Below are 27,485 nucleotides of genomic sequence, written 5' to 3' on the forward strand. Positions count from 1 at the left end.
CTGGGTCAGTGCCTCCTTGTGCCATCCTGCCCATGCTTGGCTCCACAGATTAAAGGAAGACCAGTTCTCTTCCCCTTTTCCTTCATTCATTCAGTCAACATTTTCTGAGCCCCTGCTGAGAGCCGGTTATGAACTCGGGCTCTGATGACACTCAAATGAATAAGACACACCAGCCCATGAGAGGCTTACAGTCTAGAGTGAGGAGGGTAGAGATAACATATATAAACTGATAATTATGTTGCCATAAAACACAGTGCTGTGAGAACCCAGGTGAAAGAGCCCTTTTTCTCCGCCAAGTCTGAGAAGGCTTCCCAGAGAGGTGATGTGATGTTTGAACTGGGTCTTCAGAGAAGAAACCCTTTAAGCATTGGAATGAAGTCAGGAGGAAATGGCAGGAAGAGGAGAAGAGGGAGCTCAAGTTAGTGTGCAGAGTGCCTCCCGTACTACTACATTTATCCCATAAGAAACAGGAAGTCAGTGGAGGTTGTTAAGGAGTGATATAAGGATTCCCTCTGTGAAGGGCTTTTTCCCCGTCCTGAGACTCAGCAGTGACCATGGAAACTGATAACAAATACACTTGCAGTGACTCATATTCACCAAGTGTTTGCCAAAGGTACCTGCCACCTCCCTGGACCCTTCCCAGGGCTGCAATTCCCACGGGGATGAAGGAAAGGCAACACTCAAAAATGGAAAAACAGCCATTGAGCACCTGGTTATAGACTGGTCCACTACAGAGGTGGCCTCTGCTTCTGATCACCAGTAACACACACTGCAAAGGGCAGGAACAAATGATAGGCACTTGATCCTTTCTAGGAAAGGACTGAAGAGTTCAATACTTTTGTCATGAAAAATAGGCAACAACTAGCAAGCACTTTCTCTGGTACAGACAAAACTACCAGAAGTTCTTGTGACTTTCAATGACAGACAGTTGTATTGAAGATGGTAGAGGAATTGGGTAGTAGCGAGTTTAAAACAAAGTGAGGGGAGGAGGTTGATGAGGCTGAAAAGGGTAGACTAAGTAATCCTGGCAAATGAAATGTTACACTTCCTTAATGTTATGAACGTGGAACTCAAATCTGAAGGTTATGGTGGGAGAATGAGCAGCGATCAGCTTCTCATTGGCAAGAGGGTCAACTACACGTATACATATGGATACTCATTATAAGCTGTCTTATTTGGGGCTAGACAGATAATCCTGAGCATTTCTCCCACCTTTTACTCCTGTGCCCAGGTTTACAAACTTTTGGCTTACAGCTCTGACTACACAACCCAGTCCCACTGTCAGCTCTAGCTACCTTTGCACACGTGGTGTGACTATTGCCTTTAGTTCTATTGGCTCCTCTACCCTTTTTACCACTGTCAGCAGCAAATAACTTTTGTCTTCAGATGAGCCCTTTTGTGACTCCAATTACTATCTCCTTACCTGAGTCATTCATGTTCATTAAAGGTTGTTTAACTGTATACCTGGTCTCAGGAATCCTCACTCCAACTATCAATTTTTTTAAAAAACCAGCATTTTGTCTGCCCTGGAGGAAAATGCAGTCCAAATAAGTTTATCTTAAAATGCTAATAGCTGAATATATACAGGTCTGTCCAGAAGGTATCCAGCCATGTACAATGAAAAACAGAGACATTTATTGAAGAAGGTACAAGAAACATTGTAATAGGACAATGACATTGCAGTCCCCTTTAAAGTAGACATCTTGGGATCGCACACAGTTCTCCCAAGCATCATCAGCTGCCCCATCGTATTTTTCTGACTCTCATTGAGTGAAATCTCTTCCCTTTCAAAGGTGATTTTAGTTCTGGGAAAAGCCAAAAATCACAGGGTGCCAAGTCTGGGTTGTAGGGGGGCTGAGTCAACTGGGTGATTTGACGTTTCTCCAAAAAACTCTGCACAAGACATGATACATGAGTGGGTGCATTGTGATGAAGCTGCCAATCACCAGTTGCCCATAGCTGTGGCTTCTGAATCATCCAAATAGTTTCTGCAGAGGAATGTTCAAGCTTAATGCAAAATTTGATGCAGATTCTTTGCTCTACTTGCTCATTTTGAATGGAATGGCCACACAGTACATTTGCTCACACAGTAGTGTCCACCACCCCCACTGACTAGTACAGTGAAGTCATCATTTTTCAGGCATGAGCATTCCAGTCTCCTTGGCTGTCAGGTTAAATCAATGTCATGTAAACCATTCTCATTATATTAACAATGGCTGGACTTTTTCCAGACAGACCTCATAAGTTTGTAGAAAACCATGGTCGTACAAAATAAAACTATGGAGAGAGCAATGCTTTGCACAGAGAAGTAGAAGTTAAACTTTTAGGTATCACTGAGAATTTTACATATGGGACATTGCTATACTCCTAGATCAGGGGTGTCAGATTCATTTTCACTGGGGGTCACATCAGCCTTGTGGTTGGCTTCAAGGGCCAAATGTCATTTTAGGGCTATAAATGTAACTACTCCTTAAGTAGGGACAAGGATCTCGGCGCTGCTGCCAGGTAGAAACAAGGTGCTGGGCTGGATTTTGTCCATGGGCCTTATGTTTGCCACCTGTGTCCTAGATAATCTATTCAATTACAAAAGCAAGTAACTTAAATGGTTGAGTTACATAATGGTAAGATCTTGAGTTTGGGAGTCTTAAGAAATTTTCAGCTGAGACATATATGTGCAAGTTGCTACCTCTGGCTGCTAGATCCAACCCCCACCCCCATCCCTACACACACGTACACACACTGCTTAGCGACAGAAGTGAGAACTCCCTAAAGGACCTTAAATCTGTCCTGACATATGACATTAATCATGTGATGTCATAAGGATGCTGTTTCCACAAATTTGTATGCTAGCACAAGTCTAAGGCAATCACTCACTGAATAGATGTGCCCAGTAGTCCCTGCTCTGTGACAGGCACTGAGAGACCTGGTCATTAATGTCACCTGAGATTAGGGTAAAGATAACCTTAAAAGCTGGTATGTGGGATGTATTGGGTTGGCCAAAAGTTTCATTTAGTCTTTTCTGTAAAATAAAAGAGTTTTTATTGCCACCAATAACTATTGATTTTAATATTTTGAGTATGTTGGCTACTTCCCACTATTGGCTTCTAGTGGGTAGAGGCCAGGGGTGCTGCTAAACATCTTCCAATGCATAAGGCAGTCTCACTGCAAAAATTACTTGGCCAAAATGTCAGTAGCACCAAGAAACCACAAACCACTTTTGACACATTCAATCAGCCATATCACCTTCTCCATACACTGCACAAATTTTTTTTTGAATTTCAGTTGTGTTTTTACCTTTGTTGAAATAATAAAGTAAACTACACTGAAAATATTGCATAAGTTTTTTTAAAAAATACACACTGATATGACAGCTGTCACAATTCAATCTAACAAAACTGTTTCAAATGAAGTTAAAGACAACTCAGCTAGACAACTCTGCTAGAGCCATCATATGGAAAAAACTAACCAAACTTTTTGGCCAACCCTATAGTTGGTATACAAATTTTTTAATTTATTACTTTATATGTTTGTATGTACCATTGATTCTGAACAACATGGGTTTGAACTGCATGGCTCCACTTACATACAGAGTTTTTTTTGATACCTGTACTTTTTTCTGTGGGTGGGAGTTCACAGATGCAGAGAGCCGACTTTACGTGCTGATCTCCTCCATTTTACATAGAGAACTTGAGCATCCACAGATTTTGGTATCCACAGGAGGTCCTGGAACTAATCCCACATATATACCAAGGTACAACTAAGTGTTTGAGGAGTCCAAAGTTACACACAGATTTTTGACTGCTGGGGTGTCAGTGCCCCTTGTCCCCATGTTGGTCCAAGGTCAACTGTATTAGGAAAACTAGAACTAGCCCAACTTGTGATATAAGTTTCCATCTAAAATAGATGTAAATAAAAAGTATGCCAATTTATATTTTCAAAAATATAAACATATAATAGTACAGCTTGTACTTGGATATATTAAAAATCATAAAGGAACCTCAGAGTGTGTCAGAAAACAAACATCTCTTTGGAGAACTGCACTCCAAGCACCTTCCACGTGCAACAGGTCATTGCTACTTCTAACTTTCAAATGGCCAGTGTGTTTTTTCATTGGCCAAAGCATTAGATGGGTTGGTTCTAAATAGACCCTTTTAGATCTGACCGCAGTGAGGCACTTTCCATATGGGCTATGTAACATCTATTGATAATGACAGGCATTTGTGTGAGGCACTGGGGAACGGAAGGACCCCACATGTACACTACACCAGCACTTTGCATCTGTTGTCCCACTTGTAACCTCCCAACAAGTAGGTATTATTTTACTCTCTCTTCCAGATAAGGAACTAAGGCTCAGAGAAGCTAAGAATGTTTATGCAGGATCCTACAATTAAAAGGTACAGATGCTAATTTCATATACCTACGTCACTCGGACTCTTCAGCAAATGGACTGTCTTCATATTTGTAGCATGGTTTGAATAGGATAAAAAAACTTTGAAATTTAAAATTAATCAAAGTAAGGTGAGCAAATAAGTTCTTCAGTAATCAAGGGTGTGATGGCCTAGCCCTGGCTGGTGTGGCTCAATTGTTTAGAGTATTATCCTATACACCAAGAGGTTGTGGGTTCATTTCCCAGTCAGGGCACATCCCTAGGTTATAGGTTTGATTCCCAGTTAGGGTCCATACAGGAGGCAACCAATCAATGTTTCTCTCTCACATCAACGTTTCTGTCTCTCTCTATTCCCTTCCCCCCGACCCCAAGCAATGAAAAATTGTCCTTGGGTAAGGATTTTAAAAAAAGTATACTGACCTAGATCTTGACTAAGAATAAATAAATTCCAGTCACTTACTATGGCCAGGTATTGTTGTTCAGCATTTTGTGTCTACTAATTCATTTAATTCTCACAACAAATCCATGAGGATGCTATACCATTATTATCCTTACTTTCACATAAGCAAATGGAAGCTTGGAGAGATCCTGAAGTGTGTTTAATACACTTTTCCAAAAAAAAAAAAAACCCTGCATTTTCATGAGTTGTCAGTTGAAGTAAGAGAAAGAACACACGTCTTGAACTCAGGAAATGTGTGTCCCGGCCCAAGTGCCATTAATTTGCTGTGCAGCCTTAGGACCTCTATGACTTCTGGTCCTGTTTCCAGAAAAAAAAAGAATCTACTTTTTAAAAGAAGGATTTAGACAGTAATTGTTAACATTTCTTCTAACTTTAAATTTTATACAAATTTGAGAAAGGAGGGCAATTTACTTTTAGTTGCTTTTTGTCATCTCTACCCAAAGTCATTCTACATTTTCCTTTTTGAATTGAAAATCAGGAGGAGAACCAAAGTCTAGAGTATGGGGTCAAAGAAGGGTATGTGGGTTTGCTCTGTATAATTATAGGTATTTAAAAGATATTTAAAGATTCACTTCCTGATACTTCAGCTACTGACTCATCAGCAGGACTGGAAAGAATTTTTTAGGAAAAGTGAAATGTAGAAAGGTATTTTGTATATAGGCAATTAACAGAATTAAATGAGCAAAGTTCTTCAGCAGAGTATTAACAGTGTCTTATAAGAAGATCTCATAAGACATAACTACCAAAAATAAAAACAGTTCACTCAAACATTAAGTTTGAATAACAGAGCATTTGCTTTTTAGAAGCAGAACAAAGGAATATATTCATTTGTTGAGCTTCTACTAGGAGAGTAGTAGCTCTTGCTAGCACTATGGTAAGTATGACCTAGGATAATCCCAGAAAAGACAAGAATCTCCCAGAATTGGGGGTTGGAGTGGGTGGAGGGGGAATGGGCAGTAAGAGGTAAACAGATAAATCACTTTACAATGTGGTAAATGCTATTACAAGAAGCTGCTCTGCCTTAATGAGTCAGAAAAGATTTCACAGAGGAGGTAATAAATCAGTTGGGTCTTGAAAGGTGAGTAGGAGTTTGTTAGTGAGAATAGAGAAAGGATATTCTCAGAAGCAAAAATAGTGGATCCAAATGCTAAATTTTAAAGATTTCTGCTGTATCATAGATCTTTGTGGCAGGTGTATGTGAAGGAGAATGCTGATGAGGCTAGAAAGGAAGTTTGGGCCCAGTCAAAGTGTAACAGTTTGTATTGATTATATAAAAAAAAGGGAGGAAGTTGGTAGAAATTTTAAAGCAAGGTCTTGACATGACAATCCTAGGTCATACTTACCATAGTGCTAGCAAGAGCTACTACTCTCCTAGTAGAAGCTCAACAAATGAATATATTCCTTTGTTCTGCTTCTAAAAAGCAAATGCTCTATTATTCAAACTTAATGTTTGAGTGAACTGTTTTTATTTTTGGTAGTTATGTCTTATGAGATCTTCTTATAAGACACTGTTAATACTCTGCTGAAGAACTTTGCTCATTTAATTCTGTTAATTGCCTATATACAAAATACCTTTCTACATTTCACTTTTCCTAAAAAATTCTTTCCAGTCCTGCTGATGAGTCAGTAGCTGAAGTATCAGGAAGTGAATCTTTAAACATGGTAACCTTTGTTTTCCTAAAAATAATTACACTGATCAAGGAGAATAAATTAGTGGAGACAAACTGGCTATATTTCTAATCTTTGTTGAGCCCCAATTGTATTTCACAATTCTTTTATTACTCCTTGTACAACTCTTCTATTCCAAACCTTTATCACCTTCCTCAACCACCACTATTTATTTCCTTCCCACCATGGAAAAAAATCCTTCCTTCTCCATCAAAACAATATTGGGACCATTTGGCCTGAATTCTTAAAACTTCCTACCTTTCCATATCCCAATATCTCTATCATACTCCTCTAAATATCTTCCATCAGATGCACAGGTTGAGAAGCAACCTAATGTTCAAGGCCAAGTCTTCCAGCTATTCCCTAAGTCCCTAATCCTCTTCTCACCTTCTTTATCAAAACATCCAAAGAGTGGTCCGCCTTTTCTGTCCTCTTCCCCACCTCCCATCTTCTCAGTTGGCTGCTTTTCCTCCCACCCGTATTTTGAAGATGATTTTTCCCAATAAAATGACCAGTGAACACCTAATTTCCAAATTTAATGAAACCTTTCCATCTCTGCTTCCAGGTCCCCTCTAACATGTGAATCATTCTCTTCTGTAAGCTCACCATTCTGTACTGTTGTCTTTTGTGGCATCAGTCTCATTTTTCTTCTCCTTTGTCTCTTCTTCCTATGCCTACCTCCTAAAAATCCCACCTTCAATCTCCAGTTTCTGTCCTTGGACCACTGCTGCGCTTTTCACTTTGTCCATTCTTATATATCTCACCCATAGTTGTTATATGCTCAGAACAAAACAAAATCAAATTGAAACATCTAGCCTATATTTGTACAAACATCATACCTACATAACCTACTGAACATTTTAACAAGATGGTAGCCTGAGGACCTGAAAAATAATGTGTCCAATATTAAAGCCATCTCCTCTCCCTAAAATTTCATTGGTAGCACTATCATCACTAAATTGCCTTAGCTGGAAACCTGGGAGGCATTTAGGAATTCTCCCTCAATCCTTACATCTGATCACCCAGTCTTGCCTATTCTATTCCCCAAATACTTCTCAAATCCATCCCTGATTTTCCTCAACTACAAATTCAGGCCCTTATCATCTCTTGCCTGAACTGCTGCAAAAGCCTCCTGTCTAGACCCCAGCCTCTGTGGTTGACCCTGGTATTAGGGTGATCAACAGTCTTGGTTTACTTGGGACTCTTGAGACTGGCCAGGTTTTAGCCCTGATAATCTTGCATCCCAGAAATACTTCAGACTCCATTGCTCACCCTACTTTAGTTGCAAATGAAACTAGCTTAAGGCCATTTTGTTCTTCTCATGGTTCCAGTGAAGAAGGAGGAAGCAGGGAGCTGGGGCTGTTGGGGTAGATGACGGTGGGGGGACCAACCACAGCTGCTGCCACCACCACTGCCACTACCATTTCTGTGCTCCTGGTGTGGGAAAGGAGGCATAAGCCAGTGCTGCCACCTCTGCAGGAGGGTTAGTGATGGGAGGGTGATTATGGATGTAGAAAAACTCAACATCCAGGAAGAAAGCTAAGATGGCAGCCTAGGTAAACACGGCTTGCTTCTTTGCACAGCCACGTCAAAATTACAACTGAACTACAGAACAACCATACCCAGAAACACCAGAAATCAAGCTGAATGAAAGTCCTATAACTATGGAATTAAAGAAGAAACAATATTGAGAATGGTAGGAAGGGTGGAAACACAGAATGGGCTGGTCCCACACCCACATGTAGTGGATAAAAATTAGGAGGGATATCTCAGGAGCAAGCAGTCCTAGCCCTTCTAGATCCCCAGCCCAGGGTTCCAGTACCAGGAAGATAAGTCCCCATAACCTCTAGTGGTAAAAACCCATGGCTATTGAGGCTGTGGAAGACAGAAGCTGCTAGATTCCCAGGTTATTCCTCTTAAAGAGCCTGCACATTGACTTACTCAGACTCACTCCCTCTGAGCTCCAGCACTGGGGTAGCAGATTTAAAGGCACCAGAGGCAAATGGAGAGGAACTGAAATGTCCAGCATCAGGGTGAGATCTGGAGGGGCAGCTTTCTCTTAGATAGGACTGCTGGCAGAAGCCATTATTCCTTTTCTGAGACCTCCCCCCACAGAGCTGGCAGGGACCATATCTGAGACTCCATCAATCTGGTTCACACTGTTTGCCCCACCCTGGTGATTCCCTGAGGCCCCTCCCCACCCAGCTATCAAGCTCACCCAAGCTCTTTCCAATGGTTGCTCCATACTAATGGCTTGTCTTATCTTCTGCTTCAGATTTTCCTAAATCTTCTCAAACAAGTAGCATCTGCCATCAGCAAGCCCTGTACCTCTTGCTAAGTAGCCCCAGGCCTGCCGCTACCAGCAGCCAGCTTTGGATCACAGCTTGGCCTTGCCTGGGCACCTCTAAGCCTAGCACCAGTAGCTGCCATCTGTAGATAGTTTTGTAGCTTATGCCAGATGGCCCTGGACAGAACACAGTTGATGGCTGGCCTTGGCCTGCACCTCCCAGGAAGCCCCAGATCCTGTGCACCCAGTGGACAGCTGCAGACCATGTTGGAGCACCACCACTCAACCACCTCCACAGGCAATACACTCAAGGGACAAACAGTGGGCACCAGAGCCCTGCTGAAGTAAGTTCTGCTCTGTGGAGTAGGTACATGCACAGCTGATCCTCCACAGTGGTTGGAGGTTGGTGGTAGTGGTCACAGCCAGTCCTTGAAATTGATCGTCCTGGGTATATCCCTCCCATTGATTGGCCAACAACAATCAAGTCTCAACTACAAGATGAAGGTGTACATAGACCACACAGTGGGTGCACCTGAGGTACTCAGTTTGGATGATAGGGGAGGCTGTGCCACTGGAACCTATAGTACACCTACTATATTAGGCCACTCTCTCAAGCCTGGGATATGTAGCAGCTCCTAATACATAGAAACAAACACAGGGAGGCTGCCAAAATGAGGAGACAGAGACACATGGCCCAAATGGAAATAACAGAACAAAACTCCAGAAAAAGAACTAAACAAAATGGAGAAAAGCAAGCTACTAGATGTAGAGTTCAAAACACTGGTTATGAGGATACTCCAAGAACTTAGGGGAACAGCTGATGCAATCAGACAGAATTTCAACAGCACAAAAAAGGACAATGAAACCATAAAAAGGAACCAGGAAACCAAGGATACATTAACTGAAATGAAGAAAATTTACAGGGAATCAGCAATAGAGGGGATGAAGCCAAGAATCGAGTCAGTGATTTGGAATATAAGAAAGCAAAAACACCCAATCGGAACAGCAAGAAGAAAAAATAATCCAAAAAAATGAGGATAGCGTAAGAAGCCTCTGGGACAACTTCGAATGTACCAACCTTCACATCATGGGGGTGCTCAAGGAGAAGAGACAGAAAAAGAAATCGAAAACTTACTTGAAAAAATAATGACAGAAAACTTCCTTAACTTGGTGAAGAAAATAGACATACAAGTCCAGGTAGCACAAGGAGTCCCAAATAAGATGGATGCAAAGAGCCCACTTCAAGACACATCATAATTAAAATTACCAAAGGTTAAAAACAAAGAGAAAATCTTAAAAGCAGCAAGAGAAAAGAAGTCAGTTAAGTATAAGGAAGTTTCCATAAAGCTGTCAGCTGACTTCTCAAAAGGAACTTTGCAGGCTAGAAGGGATTTGCAAGAAATATTCAAAGTAATGAAAAGCAATGATCTACAACCAAATTACTGTACCCAGAAAAACTATCACTTAGAATCAAAGGGCAAATAGAGATTCCCAATAAATAAAAAGCTACAGGAGTTCATCACCAAACCATTAATATATGAAAGGTTAAAGGAACTTATTTAAGAAAAAGAAGGTAAAAAATATGAACAATAAAATGACAATGAATATATATCTATTAACAATGAAATCTACAATACAAAATAAGTAAACAAGCATAACAGAAACAAAATCATAGACACAAAGAATGTTTTGATGGTTGCCAGATGGAAGGGGGCTCAGGGGAATGGGCAAAAAAGGTGAAGGGATTAAAGCATACAACTAGGTAGTTGCAGAATAGTCATGGGGATGTGAACTACCACATAGGAAATGGAGTAGCCAAAAAACATGTAAGCATGACCCATAGATGTGAACAACGGTGTGGGGATTGCCTGAGGGGCGGGGTCTGAGTGGAGGGGGGCATAGGGGCAAAAATCAGGACAACTGTAATAGCATAGTCAATAAAAATATGATTTAAAAAAGAAAAAATAAGAAAACCTCAACATCCACAGCATCACCCAATGGCTGCTGGAAGTGAAAGTGTCCAAACCTGGTAAGAATGTCCAGCTACAGGAAAATGAAATCAAAGGACTGTGCTTAAAATCCCGAGAGATCTCAGTTAGCCTATCATACTACAACTTGGAGCACCACTCAAAATAATGTGGTGATATTGATATTGGTGTGGCTAATATTATGATTTGGTTCAACTTTTGTGGTACAGTGAGTGGTTTCCCTCCAGAAAGCAGCTACCTATTTCTTGGGAACTATATGAATGAGGGAAATAATCACTGGAGACTATCTGCCTCTTCCTGTCTTATAATATCGAATATCTCAAAACCATGAATGCACCAGCATCAACAGAATTTACAGACTGTAATGTTATATCTTCTTTTACATTCATTATAAACCATGGAAAACTTTAACAGACTGCTTTAACTGTTTACTGATAGCAGCCATCATGGTTGCTGAGAAAAATATTTTGCTCTCATGAAGGCTTGGATCTATGGAGCAGATTCAGAGAATTATGTGACCAAATGATACATCAGATCAAAGTTTCCTTTTGACCTTTTGTGGCCTGACCTCAATAATGATGTCTTAGGGTGGGGTGAAAATGACACAGAATGTCCTTCACATTTGGTGCAGATGTGGTGGCACAGTTTCCCCACAGGCATGATTTAGATGGTATATGTAAAGCCCACCAGGTGGTCAAAGATGGGTATGATTTTTTTGCAAAGAGGCCATTGGTCAATCTGTTTTCTGCACCCAATTATTGTGAAGAATTGCACAATGCAGCTGCCATAATAAGTGCAGATGAAACACTAACGTGCCCTTTTTAGATTTTAAAGCTTGCAGAGGAAAAGAAGCCAAATGCCACAGGACCCATAACACCTCCAAGGGGTATGATCACAAAGCAAGCAAAGAAATGGATACCATTTTGACGTTGCCTAGTTGGGACTGGTAACATACAGTATATAACCTTCAGTTTTAAAATTCTAATGTATATTGGTCAGCTTGCTCAACTAGTGTGTTTGTGGGGTGCTCCCTTCTATTTTATGAGTTAATAAGTAGCATTTGCTGGTTATAACAGCAAATGAAAGGCTTCACTCCCAAGAAAAAAATGTTTTGTTTTTTAATTCTCTCTTCCTTTTGCAAACAACTTTAATGGTGGTGTTAAGCTGTACACTCCAGGACAGTTTATCCTGTCAAAGGGGTAAGTGTACAATTGACCTTAAAAAGAAAAACAAAACTCATCACAATCCATGAATAATGCACATGCTTATTTCCTTTAGGATATAAAGAGAGCCCTAAGGTGCACAATCTGTACGTATTATTGTCATTAAATGCAGTGTTGACACAGACCACTGTGAACATTTTTTTATTTTAAAAATTTGTTTCAAAGGGATTGCTTATTTCTCTCATTGTCTTGTCATGTACAAGCAGATTTTTATAGCTATCAACATTAGGAGTAACTTCCAACTTCACCAGCATCACTGGTATAATGTATATTTAATTAAAGCACACTTTACTCTACTGTATACTTAAAATGATGATTAAAGCCATTATTTTAAATGTTTGTCTCTCTTCTTAAGCCAAAGTTTCTGTTGAAATATATATTGACACATCCCCAAGTACAAGGTTGTATGGTTGTATACCCATGCTGCCTTCTTGAGAATTCAAAACCAAGTATTTTAGTTTGAATAGCAATTAGTTACAGTGAAGTTTAAGCTATTAATGATTAAAGTTAATAACATTTTGTACAGTTTCCATATAGTCTATTCATTAAGTAATCTTTTTACAGTTGCATCAGGCCTGAACCCGTCTATTCAGAAAGCTCCAAATTATAGAAACAACACTGTTCTATACAAGTGAATGATTATGCTTTCTCTGGCCTACATTCTTTATTCTGTGGTGAAGTTGAGGTTTATAAGTCAAAACAAAGGAACTAACTTACTATCCACCAGTTTATACAAAACTTACATTATCTATGACTTTCTAAAACTAAAACATGTTAAAAACAAATCTGTTCTAACAGATGACCATGTACAATACCATGTAATAAAAGTGAATTCAGGCTTATTAAATGATAAACCTGTTTAATCTTCTCAGTGTCTATTTAGCACTACAATACACACTGGAGAACTGCTGATGGCATACTGAATAGGTTTTAATGAATAAATTGCTCTAGAAACAAACAAAAAACATAGCTTAAGTACATTACTAAAAATCCATGGGCCTTGCTTCGGGTACAGCTAGATGCAGGAGCTCTACTTTCAGGTTTCAGCTCTGCCCTTTGTTCTGGAATAGGCTTATTTTCTATGGCAGGTAAGATGGCTGCTAGCAATCACAGACATCCATGAGCTTGGCAACACCACAAAGAGATTCTCTACTCTGGCAGAAGAGTCTCAGGAAGATCTGACTGGCCCAGCTGAAGTCACAGATTGATCCCCAACAAATCATCATGGCTAGTAGGATTGGCCAGACCTATATTACAACTTCACCCTTGAGGCGGGGTGAGGGGTGCTAACAAGAAAGTTTGCAGAAGGAAGGAGGTGGACAGGAAAGACAAGAACAGTGAACAGCTGTCCCTTCACAAATTACACTCCCCTGAAACCCCATTTAGTACACCGACTGGACACCTGGATCCATCTGCAAAGAGTGAGCCATAGAACACTCCAATTTGACCATTTTAGTTTTCTACATAAAATCCTCAGAGCACTCACATTGCTTGCAGACCAAGCCCATGCTCCTTAGAAGGGCAAATAAGGTTCTCTACTATCTGCTCTCTGTCTACCTTTCAGCCCACCTCTCTCTACTTCCTTTCTTAACACTTAATCTAGCAAACACCACAGGCTAAAAAAGTCCCTCATTTATCTCACCGTTTTCTCCTGACCAGCTCCTAACCATGCTTCAAGACCCATGTCAAGCATCTCCCTTTCCTGGAAAGCTTCCTCACTACCACCACCTCACATGCATACACAAACAGTATTGCCCAAACCTGCCGTGACACCACACCAACTTGAATATTATGTCTGTGAGCTTCCTATTCTAGACTGCAGGTAGGAACTGTACCATAATCATCTTTATGTAGCAAGTTCTAGCACAATCCTTGGCACACAGTGCATGCTCAGCCTTGAACAGAAACTGTTCTGATAATCCAAATAAGTGATAAAGAACCAAATTAAGTTAATAGACACTGAGAGGAGAAACTAGATTAGTTGAAATTAACAAAACTTAATTGGATGGTATCTTCCCATATTCAGTTCTGTTGAGCTATGTATTGAATAGTTTACTGGGGGTTTCCTTTTTTATACTAAAATCACCCTCTAATTTATAACATAGTATAATTATGTAGAATAAATACATAATATACATACATAGAAAACTATCCACTCATGGGAGATGTAATTATTATTGGCTTACATACATTTAGTGCTTCCAGGAACTGAGCTAAGTGCTTTCTATGCATTGTTTCCTTTAATTCTCACAACATATCTATGATATAAGCCTGCTTTATTGTCCCATGTTATAGGGGAGATCACTGAGGCTTAGAGAAGTTACACTAACTTTCCCAAGCTGTAGCTAGAATCCAAGATCCAAGCCCAGGGTTTTTCTAGCTCCAGAAGCCCATTGTCATAACCCCTATACCCTCTCTTTTGCCAGCTCTTCCTTAATAGTTACACAAAGAAGCAAAATGAAATCAGAAGGCTCTTCTCCAGGGGAGCCATTTCTTGTCAAGTCATTTTTTTTTCTTATGATGGTAATATGATCACAATATGGGGATATAATCAGGTGTTAAGTAAGGATATTACAAAAGTTTGGCTGCATAAATTCTTTCTCACACACTTAATTGCAGAAAATATGTCTGTGTTAGAGCACCCAGAAACACAAAGAGCACTTCTGCCTTGAAGTGTCTGAGATAAAAGAGAACACTTCTTAGAATTCTCTTTTCCTGCTTTTTGTCTCCTTTAGTTTTCCTGAGGCTGTGTCCCACTTACTGGATAAGTAAAAGATTAGATCCAATTAGTTTCATCCTCCCCCAGGCTAACCTCTGCTGTCTGGTTGGCCTCTTTGAGAGACAGCTAGGTTTACAGAGGACTAAGCTCACAGGACAATTCTGATTTTCCCCCATCCTTGCCAGGTGACTTTGGAGGTATCTCTTGACCTCGCTGAGCCTCTCAGTTGCTTTAGCAAGGAATTGAATTAATCAGTGCGACAACATGTTATCAGCCAGAAAGTATTAATGGTTATAAGAAAAATGGAAAAGCCTCTCACTTCCCAAGCTCCTACCTTGTGCCTGACATTGAGCAGCAAACTGTACAAAAACAGGTTTTTATCATGCTGATCAGCCTCTTCCTTGTCTGGTCCCAAGTACCAGCGCTGTGTCTGACAACAGAACAGTTCAGCTTATCAGCCAGTTCAAGGCAGTGCTGAGAGCTGTTCTGTTTGTGGCCTGTCCCACATTTTGTGGTTCTTGTGTAGTGATCACCTTAGCAAACTAGTGAATTCTCTGTCCCAGGTAGCAAATTGTTCTCGTTAAAACTCCCTGGAAATCTCTTCAGAGAAATGTGTGTTCTTTAGCTCCTAGTGGACTGAAAACAAAGAGACTGGAAACTAACCAAGTGAAGCTTCTTCCTCTCATTCTACTTCCCTGAGATTTGTAAAGAGTGGTGCTACTGAATTTCAGCTGGGAAAACTCCAAGAGAGCATGTAACATTCCTCAAAGTTCCCTGATAATAAGAATTACCTGAAGTACTTGTAAAAAAACCCCACATATACCCAAATTCCCAGCCTATCCCACCCCCACTTAATCTGAAGCTCCTCAGAAGAGGTCTTGAAGCAGTATTTTAGATTCTGATAGTGCAAACACCTCTTCATTTTACACAGGAAGATTCTGAACCCCAGACTGAGAGATAGTGGTTGTTGGGGATGAAGGGTGGACCTCACATTCTTACGAGAATTAGCAAGAGAAGCCTGAGTCAGTCCAATAGGACTGAATTTACAATAGGGAGGGGTGAGGTCTGTGGCCAGCTAGAAAGACTTTTATTAAAAAGGCAGGCACCTCCTCTCAGCTCTAGCCAATTGCTGCCAAGCAGAATGTGGACCCATTTTTGCACATTAGCAAATTTTTAAGAGACAATAAATGTCAGGATTGTTCTAAGAAATTTCTCCATGTTTAAATGTTGACAACTGATTCCAGAGAAAAAGTGGTTTGTTTTTTTGAACATTGTATAAGCCAAATTTCTCGTCTCCCAGTGTCCAACCTTTCATTAAGACTTTGTAAACCATGTTTTCACCTTTTCCTTGCCTCGCTCATGCTTTAAGATTTTTTTTTAATGTTTTTTTTATTGCCTAATGAGAAAAGTCTGGCTCGTAGGGCCCTTGGTGGTCTGGTTCATACCACCTTTCCCACACCACCTGTCTTTAAAGAACATGGATTCTAGAGCCAGATTGCCTCGGTTTGCATCCTGAATGAATTTGCCACTTACTAATAATATGATTCTGGGCAAATTAGCATCCGCATATCAATTTCTTCACTTTCTAAATGGTGATAATAACAGTACCTACTTCTATAGGGTTGTTGTGAGTGCTAAGTTACTATTAGTAAAGTGCTTAGAATAGTGCTCGGCATGTAGCGCTATGTAAGTGTTGTGGTTGCCCCCAGAAGCTAGTCCCAAACATGTCTAATTCATACCCCCCAGAGCTACAGTTCCCCTTCCTGGAACACCAGCTGTTCATAGTCGCCTGGCAGGTGTCTTCATCCCTCAGGTCTTGCTGACCTGGACAGTTCCCCTATCCCCTAGAACACTTGGGCATTCAATCTACCCCATCACCACTTCCCACCCAGTATTGCAGGTATCAGGGATCTCTACTACATTGTGTACATCCTTGAAGGCAGAGAACTTGCTATTTCACTTTTTAATATCTTATCGATTTGATTTTAGAGAGGGGAGAAAGGGAGAAGAGAGAGAGGGAGAGAAACATCAATGTGTGGTTGCCTTTCCTGCACCCCCTACTGGGAACCTGGCCTGCAACCCAGGCATGTGCCCATGTGCCCTCACAGGGAATCGAACTGACTACCCTTTGGTTTGCAGGCCTGCACTTAATCCATTGAACTGCACCAACCAGGGCCTATTTCACTTCTGTAGTCTTGGGACCTAACATAGTTCCAGGTACACGATGGGCTTTCAATAAGTAGTGTTAAAGGAATGAATGTGCTAACTTTGATTTTCTTATCTGATTATAAACTTCTTGAGGATAAGCACTCCAATAGGCTACACCAGTGTCTACTCTGTAGGACCTAGCAGAATTATCAATTAGGTACAGATAGTCCCCCACTTACCATGATGCTACTTACAATTTTTCAACTTCTTGATAATGAGAAAGCAATACTCATTCAGTACAAACTTTGCTTTGAATTTTGAATTTTGATCTTTTCCTGCACTAGCGATGTGCAATACTCTCTTGTGATGCTGGGCAGTGATGGCCAGTGCAGCTCCCATCAGCTGCAGGATTGTGAGGGGAAACAATGGAAACTCCACGCTGTACTATTAAGTATGCCTTTTTGACCTTGTGGATTTATTCTGGGGTAAGCCATCTAACTTGAGGAGCATTTGTAATTTGTGCTGTTTGCAAAGGATAGTGCTAGCTTCTGATCAAAGTGTTTACAGCATTTACTCCATTCCATCCCCTTATGCCATCCAGAGATCTCTACCCTTTGAACTCCCATAGCAATTCTCTGGGCCTCTCTTATGTTACTAAGCACTTTTTTTTGCTTCAGATTATATCGATGTGCATGTCTCATTGCTTTACTAGACTATGAACTCTTTGAGGCCAGAGTATGTGTCTTTTTGTAGACCGCAAAATCACCAGCATAGTCGCTTGCTCATAGTAAGCATTCATTAAGTATTTCTTGGTGGTCTTCATGAATACACATTTTCACAGTTTCATATATTTATCTAAGGACCATTGAAAGAAAAGAAGATTCAACTCAATCTGAGGGACACTGCATGGTGTTAAATCATTGAGAGGTTTGTTCATTTGAAGGAAACACTCATCACTGCTTGAAGACTTTTATTACCACGTATCAAAAAATAAAATTTAACCCAGATAGTTGAAAAGTGAGGAAACAATGGCTTCACAAAGTTTACAGTAAGGTATCTTAAAACATGATTTAGAAATGCTTCCAATTGACAATAAAAAAAACAGCTCTTTCCTAGAAATGACCGTTTCTTTCTTTAGTTGGGAAATAATGTGTGTAATATAGATTAGCTAATTTCATTATAGAAGTTTAATTTGCTGAGGGCTTTGGTTAATTGTAAAAAGGAGGAGGCAATGCTGTTTATGATACTGAGGTAAGGTGGGGAAAAAAAACGGTATTTTCCACATATAACACACCTAAAACCGATGAGGGGACTTTTGTTCCCATTGTACCATTTCTACCAACTTCCAATAGCAGGTTTAATGGCATTTAAAGTGACAACTGAAGAACATTAGCACCAATTTGAAGTAGAAGCTGTCCAAGTAATTAATTGCACACGTTTGCAATTAGCTCATGTTTTATGATTGGATTTTTCAATGCCATGTTAATTTTATATCACGTTCAATCAGGAAAGAGTAACAACAATTAAAACTTGAAAAAAAACATAACAATAGCTTTGCATTAATTGCTGAGATTTTACTGAAACAAAATAACCCAAAGAAAGTATGCTATCACTTCATATCTTTAAGCACTATGATTCAGAATAGAGATTATAAACTTCTTTCTTAAAATACATGGTATAAGCAACAGGTGTTTCTCTGATGCCCTAAAATTTCCCTGTTGCCATCACCTGGGTTTTAGTAATAGACACTATCCTCAGCACCTATTGTACACCAGGTAGTTTACATTGATATACATTGCTAAATTGTTCATTTAGTCAACAAATATTAATTCAACACATACTGCTTGCTGAGAAGTGTGCTAAGTACTGGGCTATAATTATGAAGGAGATATTAGTTCTTACCTTGAGGACATTGCAATCTTGTAGGAGAGGCAACAACTCTGCAAGCTGGGTAATTTTATCTCAGTTTTACAGATGAGGAAAATGGGATGGGGAGGGACTACTACTGGCTAATCCCCATGCTCTTTCCTCTGAGCCACTCTGCTTTTCTCTTATTTTGTAGTTTAACACACTCACCTTTGCAGGAGGGTTTTTAATCCAGTAACTGTGGTAAAAAATTGAAAATCCTCACTTTGGTGGGAAGGTAAAAAAAAAATTACTGTTTAACACTAACTGCCCTCAATCATTTGGTAATATAAGAAACAAATATTATGTACAAGTTGTTTTGGATTGGGGACTGGCTTACAAGAAATACATGCCTAAACAAAGCCTAAAAAACCACATTTCTCACAGATGTGAAAAAACAAACGTAATTGCAAGGTGAAGGGCTCATGGGCTTGTTACTCACAAGATACGCAGAAACTTGTAGCTTTTCATTACTAGCTGGATTATTTCTCTCCAATTTCCAAATTTTCCCTGATTGCATGTAGTCATGACAAGGATGGGAGACAGATGGCAGGGGAGCCATAGAGGTTATGGTTTGAGAAGTATGCAAAAATCCTGTGGACTAAAGTATGTTAGGTTTTGCCTCAGTAAGCATTTTTGCTTTCGTTGGCTATATCTATATAAGATTGTTGCAGTTAATTATCAAGGAATTGTTCCAATTAAAAGATGATTGTTCTGCTGATGCCTTTTCTTTCTTTTGCTCTTTTCTTCCATCTCTCCCATCTGACATAATTTAGCCAGACCCCTCAGAACCATTGCAGAAATGTCCAGCTGGAAGGCACATAGCTCTTTAGAGAGAATAAGGGCAACAGAACTCTTTACCAGGCCACTTCCCTGTTTGCTCCCTAAGTATGGTTCTGCAAAATGCACAGCTGTGGACTGTTAGTCACTTCCTGATCCATCTTCTCACCTACAGCCTCTGATCCCAATACCCAGTATTATCTTCCTAGAACACTGATCGCGTCATTCCCTATGTGAAGGCCTCTGCTGGCTGCCTGAAGTTTGTAGAAGGAAGCCCAAAAGCCTAAGAGTGACACAGAATGCCCTTCAGTCTGAGCCTAATCCCCACCTACATTTTCAGCCTTATCGCTCCCTATCTTTTTACACCAGAGGCACACACAGAATCACCCTTTGTTCCCTGAACAGGTTTTGGTCTTTCAGGTCTGCACCCATTTGCACAAACTAGTGCCATTGCCAGCTATATCCTTTTACTCTCTCTAGCTGGCGGAATAAAACTCCTGTTTTAAGACCCATATAAAATAATCTTTCTAATACTTCTTTTCCCTAACTTTAACCCCAGGTCCTCTTAAATCACCTTTGTTTTCCAACTTTGCACATAGTATAGAGTAGGGCATCAGTAATATGTGTTAAATAAAAGAACAAATAAAAAATGAAATTATGCCATGTCCAGCCCAAATGTTTAAAAGTAGAAAAATATATACATGCATACATATACTCAGATACATATCTATATATAGATACATATATATACTATATGCAATTTCAGAAATTTTACTTTTTTATTAAAAAAACTTAAAAAAAATAAAGTCCAAGTTAAAAAAATAAAAACACATAAATAATGCAATGATTCCATATGAGTTTATTGTATTGTTTCAAAGATTTTATAGCATAAATAACCTTTCATGTTGTAAAATAACTTAGTACAATTTATAATAAAACTTTGAGAATTTAACATCTCATCAAAATACAATAAAATATGGTTTTAAAATGATTAACCCTTTCTGCTTTTTTTTTACTTGAGGGCATATAAATCAAAAATAACAAAGCTACTGCCGTACATTTAAACTTTAACAAAGCGTATTTGGTTTAATTAAATGTAACTCAGCCATCCTAAATTAATACATAGTTTGTTTTCCTTCCTGCGTGGTTCTTTGTAATTTTTGTTCCTTTTGACTGTATTTCTGTTTCAACACAGTTTCCTTCTTCATTTTCACCTCTTTCCACCTGCAAAGTCATCTAACTCCGGGCTCCCAGAGCATGTAGTTGAACTCAGCCCCTTGACATCAGTTTCTGTAATCCTTGCCTCAGTGTAGGGAGTAACTGCTTGAGTAACTACAAAGGTATTTCAAAACTTCAGTGCAATTTGGTTCAGTTATTTTCATTCAGATGCCATCACCGTTCAGGGAGATTAATCACTGGAACCCACTGATCCATGTAGCGACTTTCCCGGCAAAAACAAATAAGTTGACTTAAGGCAGGATCCTTCCATTGCGATGAATGTGGATTCTAGGAACAAATTTAGAAAAATAAATTTAGTATTTAAAAAATCAGTATTTGCTAATTACATTACTACTGAGAAGAAGACACTTGAACATTCTATACTTTGGCTGTATGCCATGGAGTCCAGTCATAGCCATAAAAAATAAAATTTCTTCCAGGTAGTTGGGTTTCCTACAAAATCATTAAGGGTAATTCTGTGCTAAACTATACTCTGCAAAGTCTGAACTAATTGCAACCCACTGAGTCATATACACATGTCTACATGACAATATTTATTCAGTTTTGCATGATCATATTCACAGGGCTGTCCTACCAAACTTGTACTGTGGCAGAGACCTGAATCGAACAACTGAGAAACAGTTCCATGCTGTGCTCACAATGCAATGAGAACTGCTTAGCAGTTCACTAGAATTGCCACCTGTTATTCTCCCAAAAAACAAGAATAATATTTTTCAAAGCAGAAAAATTAGGCTGCCAGTTAACTAGACAAGCCAAAAAGTTGTACAGTGTAAAGGACAAAAAGCTATCACATGTACTCTGCACATTACCTAGCTACCAAAGATTTTTATCAGGGGGAAAAATCTCTATTTATAAGAAAAATGCAAGATTGCAAAGAAAAAATTTCCACTCTATCCTTTTAATGTATTTCTAGGGAATTAATGAGGTCTGTCTCCTACACCATTTCTATTTTTAGCTTTGACTGGCAGAGAATGAAGCTGACTCCTTAATGAGGGTGAGCCAGGAATTTATTTGGCTTTATCTAATCTGCCCTGCTAAAGGAATTAGTCACGGGAGGTAGTGCAGATGTAGGTAGGGAGTAGCTGGGCTGACAGTGCTGACTCACAAGGATCTCTTCCGCTGCTGGCAGCTTTCAACGTGCTTAGACATGTTCTGTACCAGAGAAAATCCTGATGATGAAACTGGCACATCTCGGCTGAAAGTCCAGCCACACTCTAATGGGGCAAAGGCAGCCACGCTCTACTCCTACCCATTCCACTGTGCAATCAGGCGATTCTCAGCCCTCGCTCACTACGTTCCAGGACTCTAACCGCGACACTCGCGAAGTTTCCTTCTCCCTCACCGTCACTAGCACGCAGTGCAAGTCTGGGGGCTGCTCTGCGCCCTCACTCGCCCCGGGGCTCGTGTCCGTCTCCAGGAGCAGGAGTTTGGCCAAGCGGCCCGGGTTGCTGACACGCAGGATGTTGATGTCGTTCTCACAGCAGAATGCCTGGATCAGGGTGAAGTGGATCTGCAGAGCCACATCCCTGTCGTCGTCCTCGTCCGCGGCCAGCAGGCACAGCACCACATTATCCGGGTCACTGTGGGCAGTGTGTGAGGTGGGTGAGCACAGAGTTACCAACAGCCTTCGTGGGCACCCGCAATACCCTCCCGGGTCCCAGGGATCGCTCCCCCTGGGGCAGACCGAAAGCTGCAGAAAGAGGCGCTGCAGGGTGAGGGGCGCCCCACATGGGCGACCTCCTGGGTTGGAGTGGGAGGGGGTGCCACGAGGTACACATGAGGGCCCCACTTACACGTTGAGAAGCTTGGCGGCCTCGTACACCCCAACCGTGATGGTGCGCTGACTCAGGGCTTTGCTCAGCACTTCCTCGAGGGCATCCCCCACCTCCTTATCCATCCTACACGTGGGCCAGAGCAAGGGGTCCAGTAAGCCCCAGTCCCCTTGGGGCCATCGCCCCGCCCCCCCCCTGCTCCCGGCTTCACCGCGACGCTGACGCTCCCTCCCAAGTGCAGGAATCACCGTTCACCTCAGCTTTCTGCAAACCCCCATCCCCTCATCCTCCATAACCCCTTGTATGCCCAGAAGCCGTGCGTCCAGGGAGAAGCCCTGAGAGTGCCATCGCCACCCTCTCCCGAAGTCAGGAGTTGGGCGCTGCCACAGGCTGCCAGCTGCCGGAGCCGCACGGGCGAGGAGGGTCACTTCTACCCTTAGCAAGGGCTTGGAGGGGCTCGGCAGGGTTTGGGGGCACGCTCTTTGGTCAGTGGTCATGCCTGGGAGGGTCCGCGAGGAAGAAAGGTGGGACGTGCTCTCTGCAAACTTTTACCGGTTCACTCCCCCGCAAACCCCCCACTGCCTGGCTGCACTGGGGTGCGCGCAGCAGGCGAGAGTTCAGGGACAGGCTCCAGCTGACTTACCTTTCGGTCTTTTGCTCGCCAGCCGAGAATTCCTCCAAAGTCATATTGCAACAGCAGGTCCCCCACAGAGAGAGAGCGGCGTGGGGGCTGCTCCTGCCCCCGAGGGTGCCGGGGCGCCTTCTCTGCACTCCCTCACAGGCTCCTGCTGTTCCTGCCGCCACTGCGGTCCTCCCCTCCCTCTCAGATCCTTTGCCGGTCACCTCTCAGGCCCTTCGCCTAGCCCGACCAATAGGCGCGTCACCAACCCGCGGCTGCCTCATAGCCACTGAAGGACAAAGGCCCCGCTTACTAGAGTTATCCTGCCAAACCCCAGCCAACCACCTCCTGCCTAATTTACATATGTGCTGCCATTGGGTTATGCAAATCAGCATTGGAGACAATTTGACCCCAGCTCCTGGAACAAGGCTGAGGAGCGGAAGGGGGCGGAGCTGAGCGGAAGCTAGCCTACGGTGCGGGGGCGGGGCCGGGATTGGGGAGGGCGGGGCGGGAGCTCGCTGATTATTCCTGCGGGCTGGGCCCTCTGGGCAGAAGGTGTTTGCAGTGAAGAGTGGGAAGCGGGGGTTGTCCCTATCTTGGGCTGGAGCAGGCTGCCAAGTGTTTTTCGCAGTTAGTGCACAATTTCTGATCATTGCTTAGTGCCTTTGTTTTTAGGGGTTGCTGTTAGAAATCTATTTTCAGGGTTAAAGCACCCAAGTCTAGTAATTATTAGTAAGCAGGTTACATAAAAAGAATGTGTCCAAACCTCAGGGGCAAAGTTTACCTTAGAACTGTTGTTTGTGAAAGTCTAAGCAAAGCTGCTTACTGGTAGTAGTATTATTTCGGTGCCCTGATGGCTGGTTTGATTTATTTTTGGAAAGTTGAAAGGGTTGGAAGCTCAAAAAAGAAAAATCAACAGATTTGTGTTTGGTGGTGGCAGGGAACCAAACTGGAATATTTTCCACAGAAAGCAGAAAGGCTTCCCACCTGCCCAGGGTAACTGGGGAAAATTATGTTCAGGAGGAGCTGGTTACCACATGTGTGTATCCTAGCCTTACAACCCAAGTTTGCCTTTCTCAGAGAGCCTTTCCCAAAGTAGGATCCTCCTGCACCCTCCACTAGCTAAGAGGCAAATGTCTGACACCCACACAAGCCACAAGTCTAGATTCAAAGTGCTTTCAATATGCCCTAAGCTTCCTTTCATAAAACAAGTGTGTCACTCACTACCTTCCACAGAAAGCCCATGATCTCACTATGAATTATTGATGTTAGATGCTGAATCATGAAGCTGCTGCTATAAGACCTTGTAGTCATATGCTAAAATTTCACCCTTGAGATAATGGCAACTTGTGGGTGGAAAGTGAGCAGTAGTGACATACTTTTGAAAAGCCGACTTTAATGTATAGACTTTCACTGAATAGGTTGAAAGTTCTTTATTTTTTTAAAATATATTTTATTGACTAGATGGTTTCACAGGAGAATTCTACAAAGCATTTAAGGAAGAGCTAACCCCTATCCTTCACAGACTATTTCAAAAAATCCAAAAAGATGGAAGACTCCCAAACTCTTTTTATGAGGCCAACATCATCCTAATTCCAAAACCAGATAAAGACACAACAAAGAAAGAAAACTTCAGGCCAATATCGCTGATGAACATTGACACTAAAATCCTCAACAAGATACTGGCAAACTGCATCCAACAGTACATTAAGAAGATCATACACCATGACCAAGTGGGATTCATTCCAGGGATGCAAGGATGGTACAATGTTCGCAAATCAGTAAATGTAATACATCACATAAACAAAAGCAAAGACAAAAACCACGTGATCATATCAATAGATGCAGAAAAAGCATTTGATAAGGTACAGCACCCATTTATGATAAAAACACTCAGCAAAGTGGGAATAGAAGGAGCATTCCTCAACATAATAAAGGCCATATATGAGAGACCTTCAGCCAACATCATTCTCAATGGGCAAAAATTAAAATCTTTTCCACTAAGATCAGGAACAAGACAAGGCTGTCCACTTTCACCACTTCTATTCAATATAGTACTGGAAGTTTTAGTCATAGTGATCAGACAAGAAAAAGAAATAAAAGGAATCCAAATTGGAAAGGAGGAAACAAAACTGTCACTGTTTGCAGATGACATGATAGTGTACATAGAAAATCCTATAGACTCCACCAAAAAACTGCTTGACCTAATAAATGAATTTGGCAAAACAGCGGGATACAAAGTCAATAACCAGAAATCAAAGGCATTTCTGTACACCAACAATGAAACAGCAGAAGCAGAAATCAAGAAAAAAATTCCATTTGAAATAGCAAAAAGAAAAATAAAATACCTAGGAATAAACCTAACCAAAGAGGTAAAAGACCTGTATTCAGAAAACTACATAACACTGAGGAAAGAAATCAAGGAAGACAAATGGAAACATATACCGTGTTCATGGATTGGAAGAATTAACATCATCAAAATGTCCATAATACCCAAAGCAATTTACACATTCAATGCAATACCTATTAAAGTACCAGTGGCTTATTTCACAGACATAGAACAAACACTTCAAAACTTTATATGGAGCCATAGATGACCCCGAATAGCTGCTGCAATTTTGAGAAAGAAGAGTAAAGTAGGAGAGATCACAATACCTGACACTAAACTATACTACAAGGCCACTGTAATCAAAACAGCCTGGTACTGGCATAAAAAACAGGCACATGGACCAATGGAACAGAACAGAGAGCCCAGAAATAAACCCAAGTCTCTACGGTCAATTAATATTTGACAAAGGAAGCAGCAACATAAAATGGAATAAAAATAGCCTCTTCAACAAATGGTGTTGGGAGAACTGGTCAGCTACGTGCAAAAAAATGAAACTCGAGCACCAACTTACACATTATACAAAAATAAATTCAAGGTGGATAAAAGACTTAACTATAAACTGTGACACCATTGAAGTCCTAGAAGAGAACGTAGGCAGGAAAATCTCAGATATTTCACGCAGAAACTTTTTTACTGACATGTCTCCTAGAGCAAGGGACATAAAGGAAAGAATAAACAAATGGGACCTCATCAAAATAAAAAGCTTTTGCACAGCTAAAGAAAACAGTATCAAAATAAAAAGAGAACCAATTGTATGGGAAAACATATTTGCCAATGATACCTCAGACAAGGGTTTAATCTCCAAAATATATAAAGAACTTACACGACTCCACTCTAAGAAGACAAGTAACCCAATTAAAAAATGAGCAAAGGACTTGAACGGACACTTCTCCAAGGAGGACATACAGAAAATCCAAAGACACATGAAACGATGTTCAATATTGCTAGCTATCAGAGAGATGCAGATTAAAACCACAATGAGATACCACTTCACACCAGTCAGAATGGCCATCATAAACAAAGCAACAAACAACAAGTGTTGGAGAGGTTGTGGAGAAAAGGGGACCCTAGTGCACTGCTGGTGGGACTGCAGACTGGTACAACCACTATGGAAAGCAGTATGGAACTTCCTCAGAAAACTAAAAATGGATCTGCCTTTTGACCCTGCAATTCCACTGCTGGGACTATATCCTAAGAACACTGAAACACCAATCCAAAAGAACCTTTGCACCCCGATGTTCATAGCAGCACAATTTACAATAGCTAGGTGCTGGAAGCAACCTAGATGCCCATCAGTAAATAAATGAATCAAAAAACTATGGTACATTTACACAATGGAATTCTATGCAGCAGAAAGAAAGAAGGAACTCCTACCCTTTGCAACAGCATGGATGGAGCTGGAAAGCATTATGCTAAGCGAAACAAGCCAGGCAGTGAAAGACAAATACCACCTGAGAACACCAAATACCAAATGAGATCACCTTTAACAGGAACCTAAACAACAAAACAAAGAAACAAAGAAAATATAACCAAAGACACTGAAATAGGGGACAGACTGACTGACAGTGACCAGAGGGGAGAGAAGAGGGAATTTCAGGAGGGAATGGGTAGGGTTTACAGCAGCAAATTTAAAGGACACATGGACAAAAACTAGGGGTGGGGGGGAATGGGAGGGAAGTAGGGAGGGCTGGGTGGGTGGGCTGGAAAGGGAGTAAATGGGAGAAAACTGTACTTGAACAATGATTAAAATAAAATTAAAAAAAGAAAATGAAAAAATATATATTTTATTGATTATGCTATTACAGTTGTACCATTTCCCTCCTTCATTCCCCTCCACCTTGCACACCCCCTCCCACCCACATTCCCCCCCTTTAGTTCATGTTCATGTGTCATAAGTTCTT

The 27,485-nt window shown here is 41.0% G+C and overlaps 1 protein-coding gene and 1 pseudogene across 1 annotated transcript; one reads left to right on the top strand and one right to left on the bottom strand.

Annotated features, from left to right (window-relative positions):
* Window positions 1-7,886: 7,886 nt before the first annotated feature.
* Window positions 7,887-12,648, top strand: LOC123816416 (annotated as a pseudogene).
* Window positions 12,649-20,404: 7,756 nt separating this feature from the next.
* Window positions 20,405-23,501, bottom strand: GADD45A (growth arrest and DNA damage inducible alpha). Its single transcript, XM_045835442.1, has 4 exons — window positions 23,220-23,501; window positions 22,598-22,702; window positions 22,147-22,384; window positions 20,405-21,071 (listed from the first exon to the last, which is right to left on the bottom strand). Exons 1-4 carry the CDS (start codon window positions 23,261-23,263, stop codon window positions 20,958-20,960), a joined length of 501 nt encoding a protein of 166 aa, XP_045691398.1. The 5' UTR covers window positions 23,264-23,501; the 3' UTR covers window positions 20,405-20,957.
* Between the last annotated feature and the right edge of the window lie 3,984 nt (window positions 23,502-27,485).

The sequence above is a fragment of the Phyllostomus hastatus genome, unplaced genomic scaffold (assembly GCF_019186645.2).
Source record: "Phyllostomus hastatus isolate PE091 unplaced genomic scaffold, TTU_PhHast_1.1 phas_contig_209, whole genome shotgun sequence".
NCBI lineage: Eukaryota > Metazoa > Chordata > Mammalia > Chiroptera > Phyllostomidae > Phyllostomus > Phyllostomus hastatus.

What these genes read in the sequence shown, in the direction of transcription:
- GADD45A (XM_045835442.1), bottom strand. Translation starts at nt 23,263, where the DNA reads ATGACTTTGGAGGAATTCTCGGCTGGCGAGCAAAAGACCGAAAG. An exon ending in GGCGAGCAAAAGACCGAAAG is followed by an intron (nt 22,703 to 23,219) that starts GTAAGTCAGCTG and finishes GCCCACGTGTAG; the next exon opens with GATGGATAAGGAGGTGGGGG. An exon ending in GCCGCCAAGCTTCTCAACGT is followed by an intron (nt 22,385 to 22,597) that starts GTAAGTGGGGCC and finishes CACTGCCCACAG; the next exon opens with TGACCCGGATAATGTGGTGC.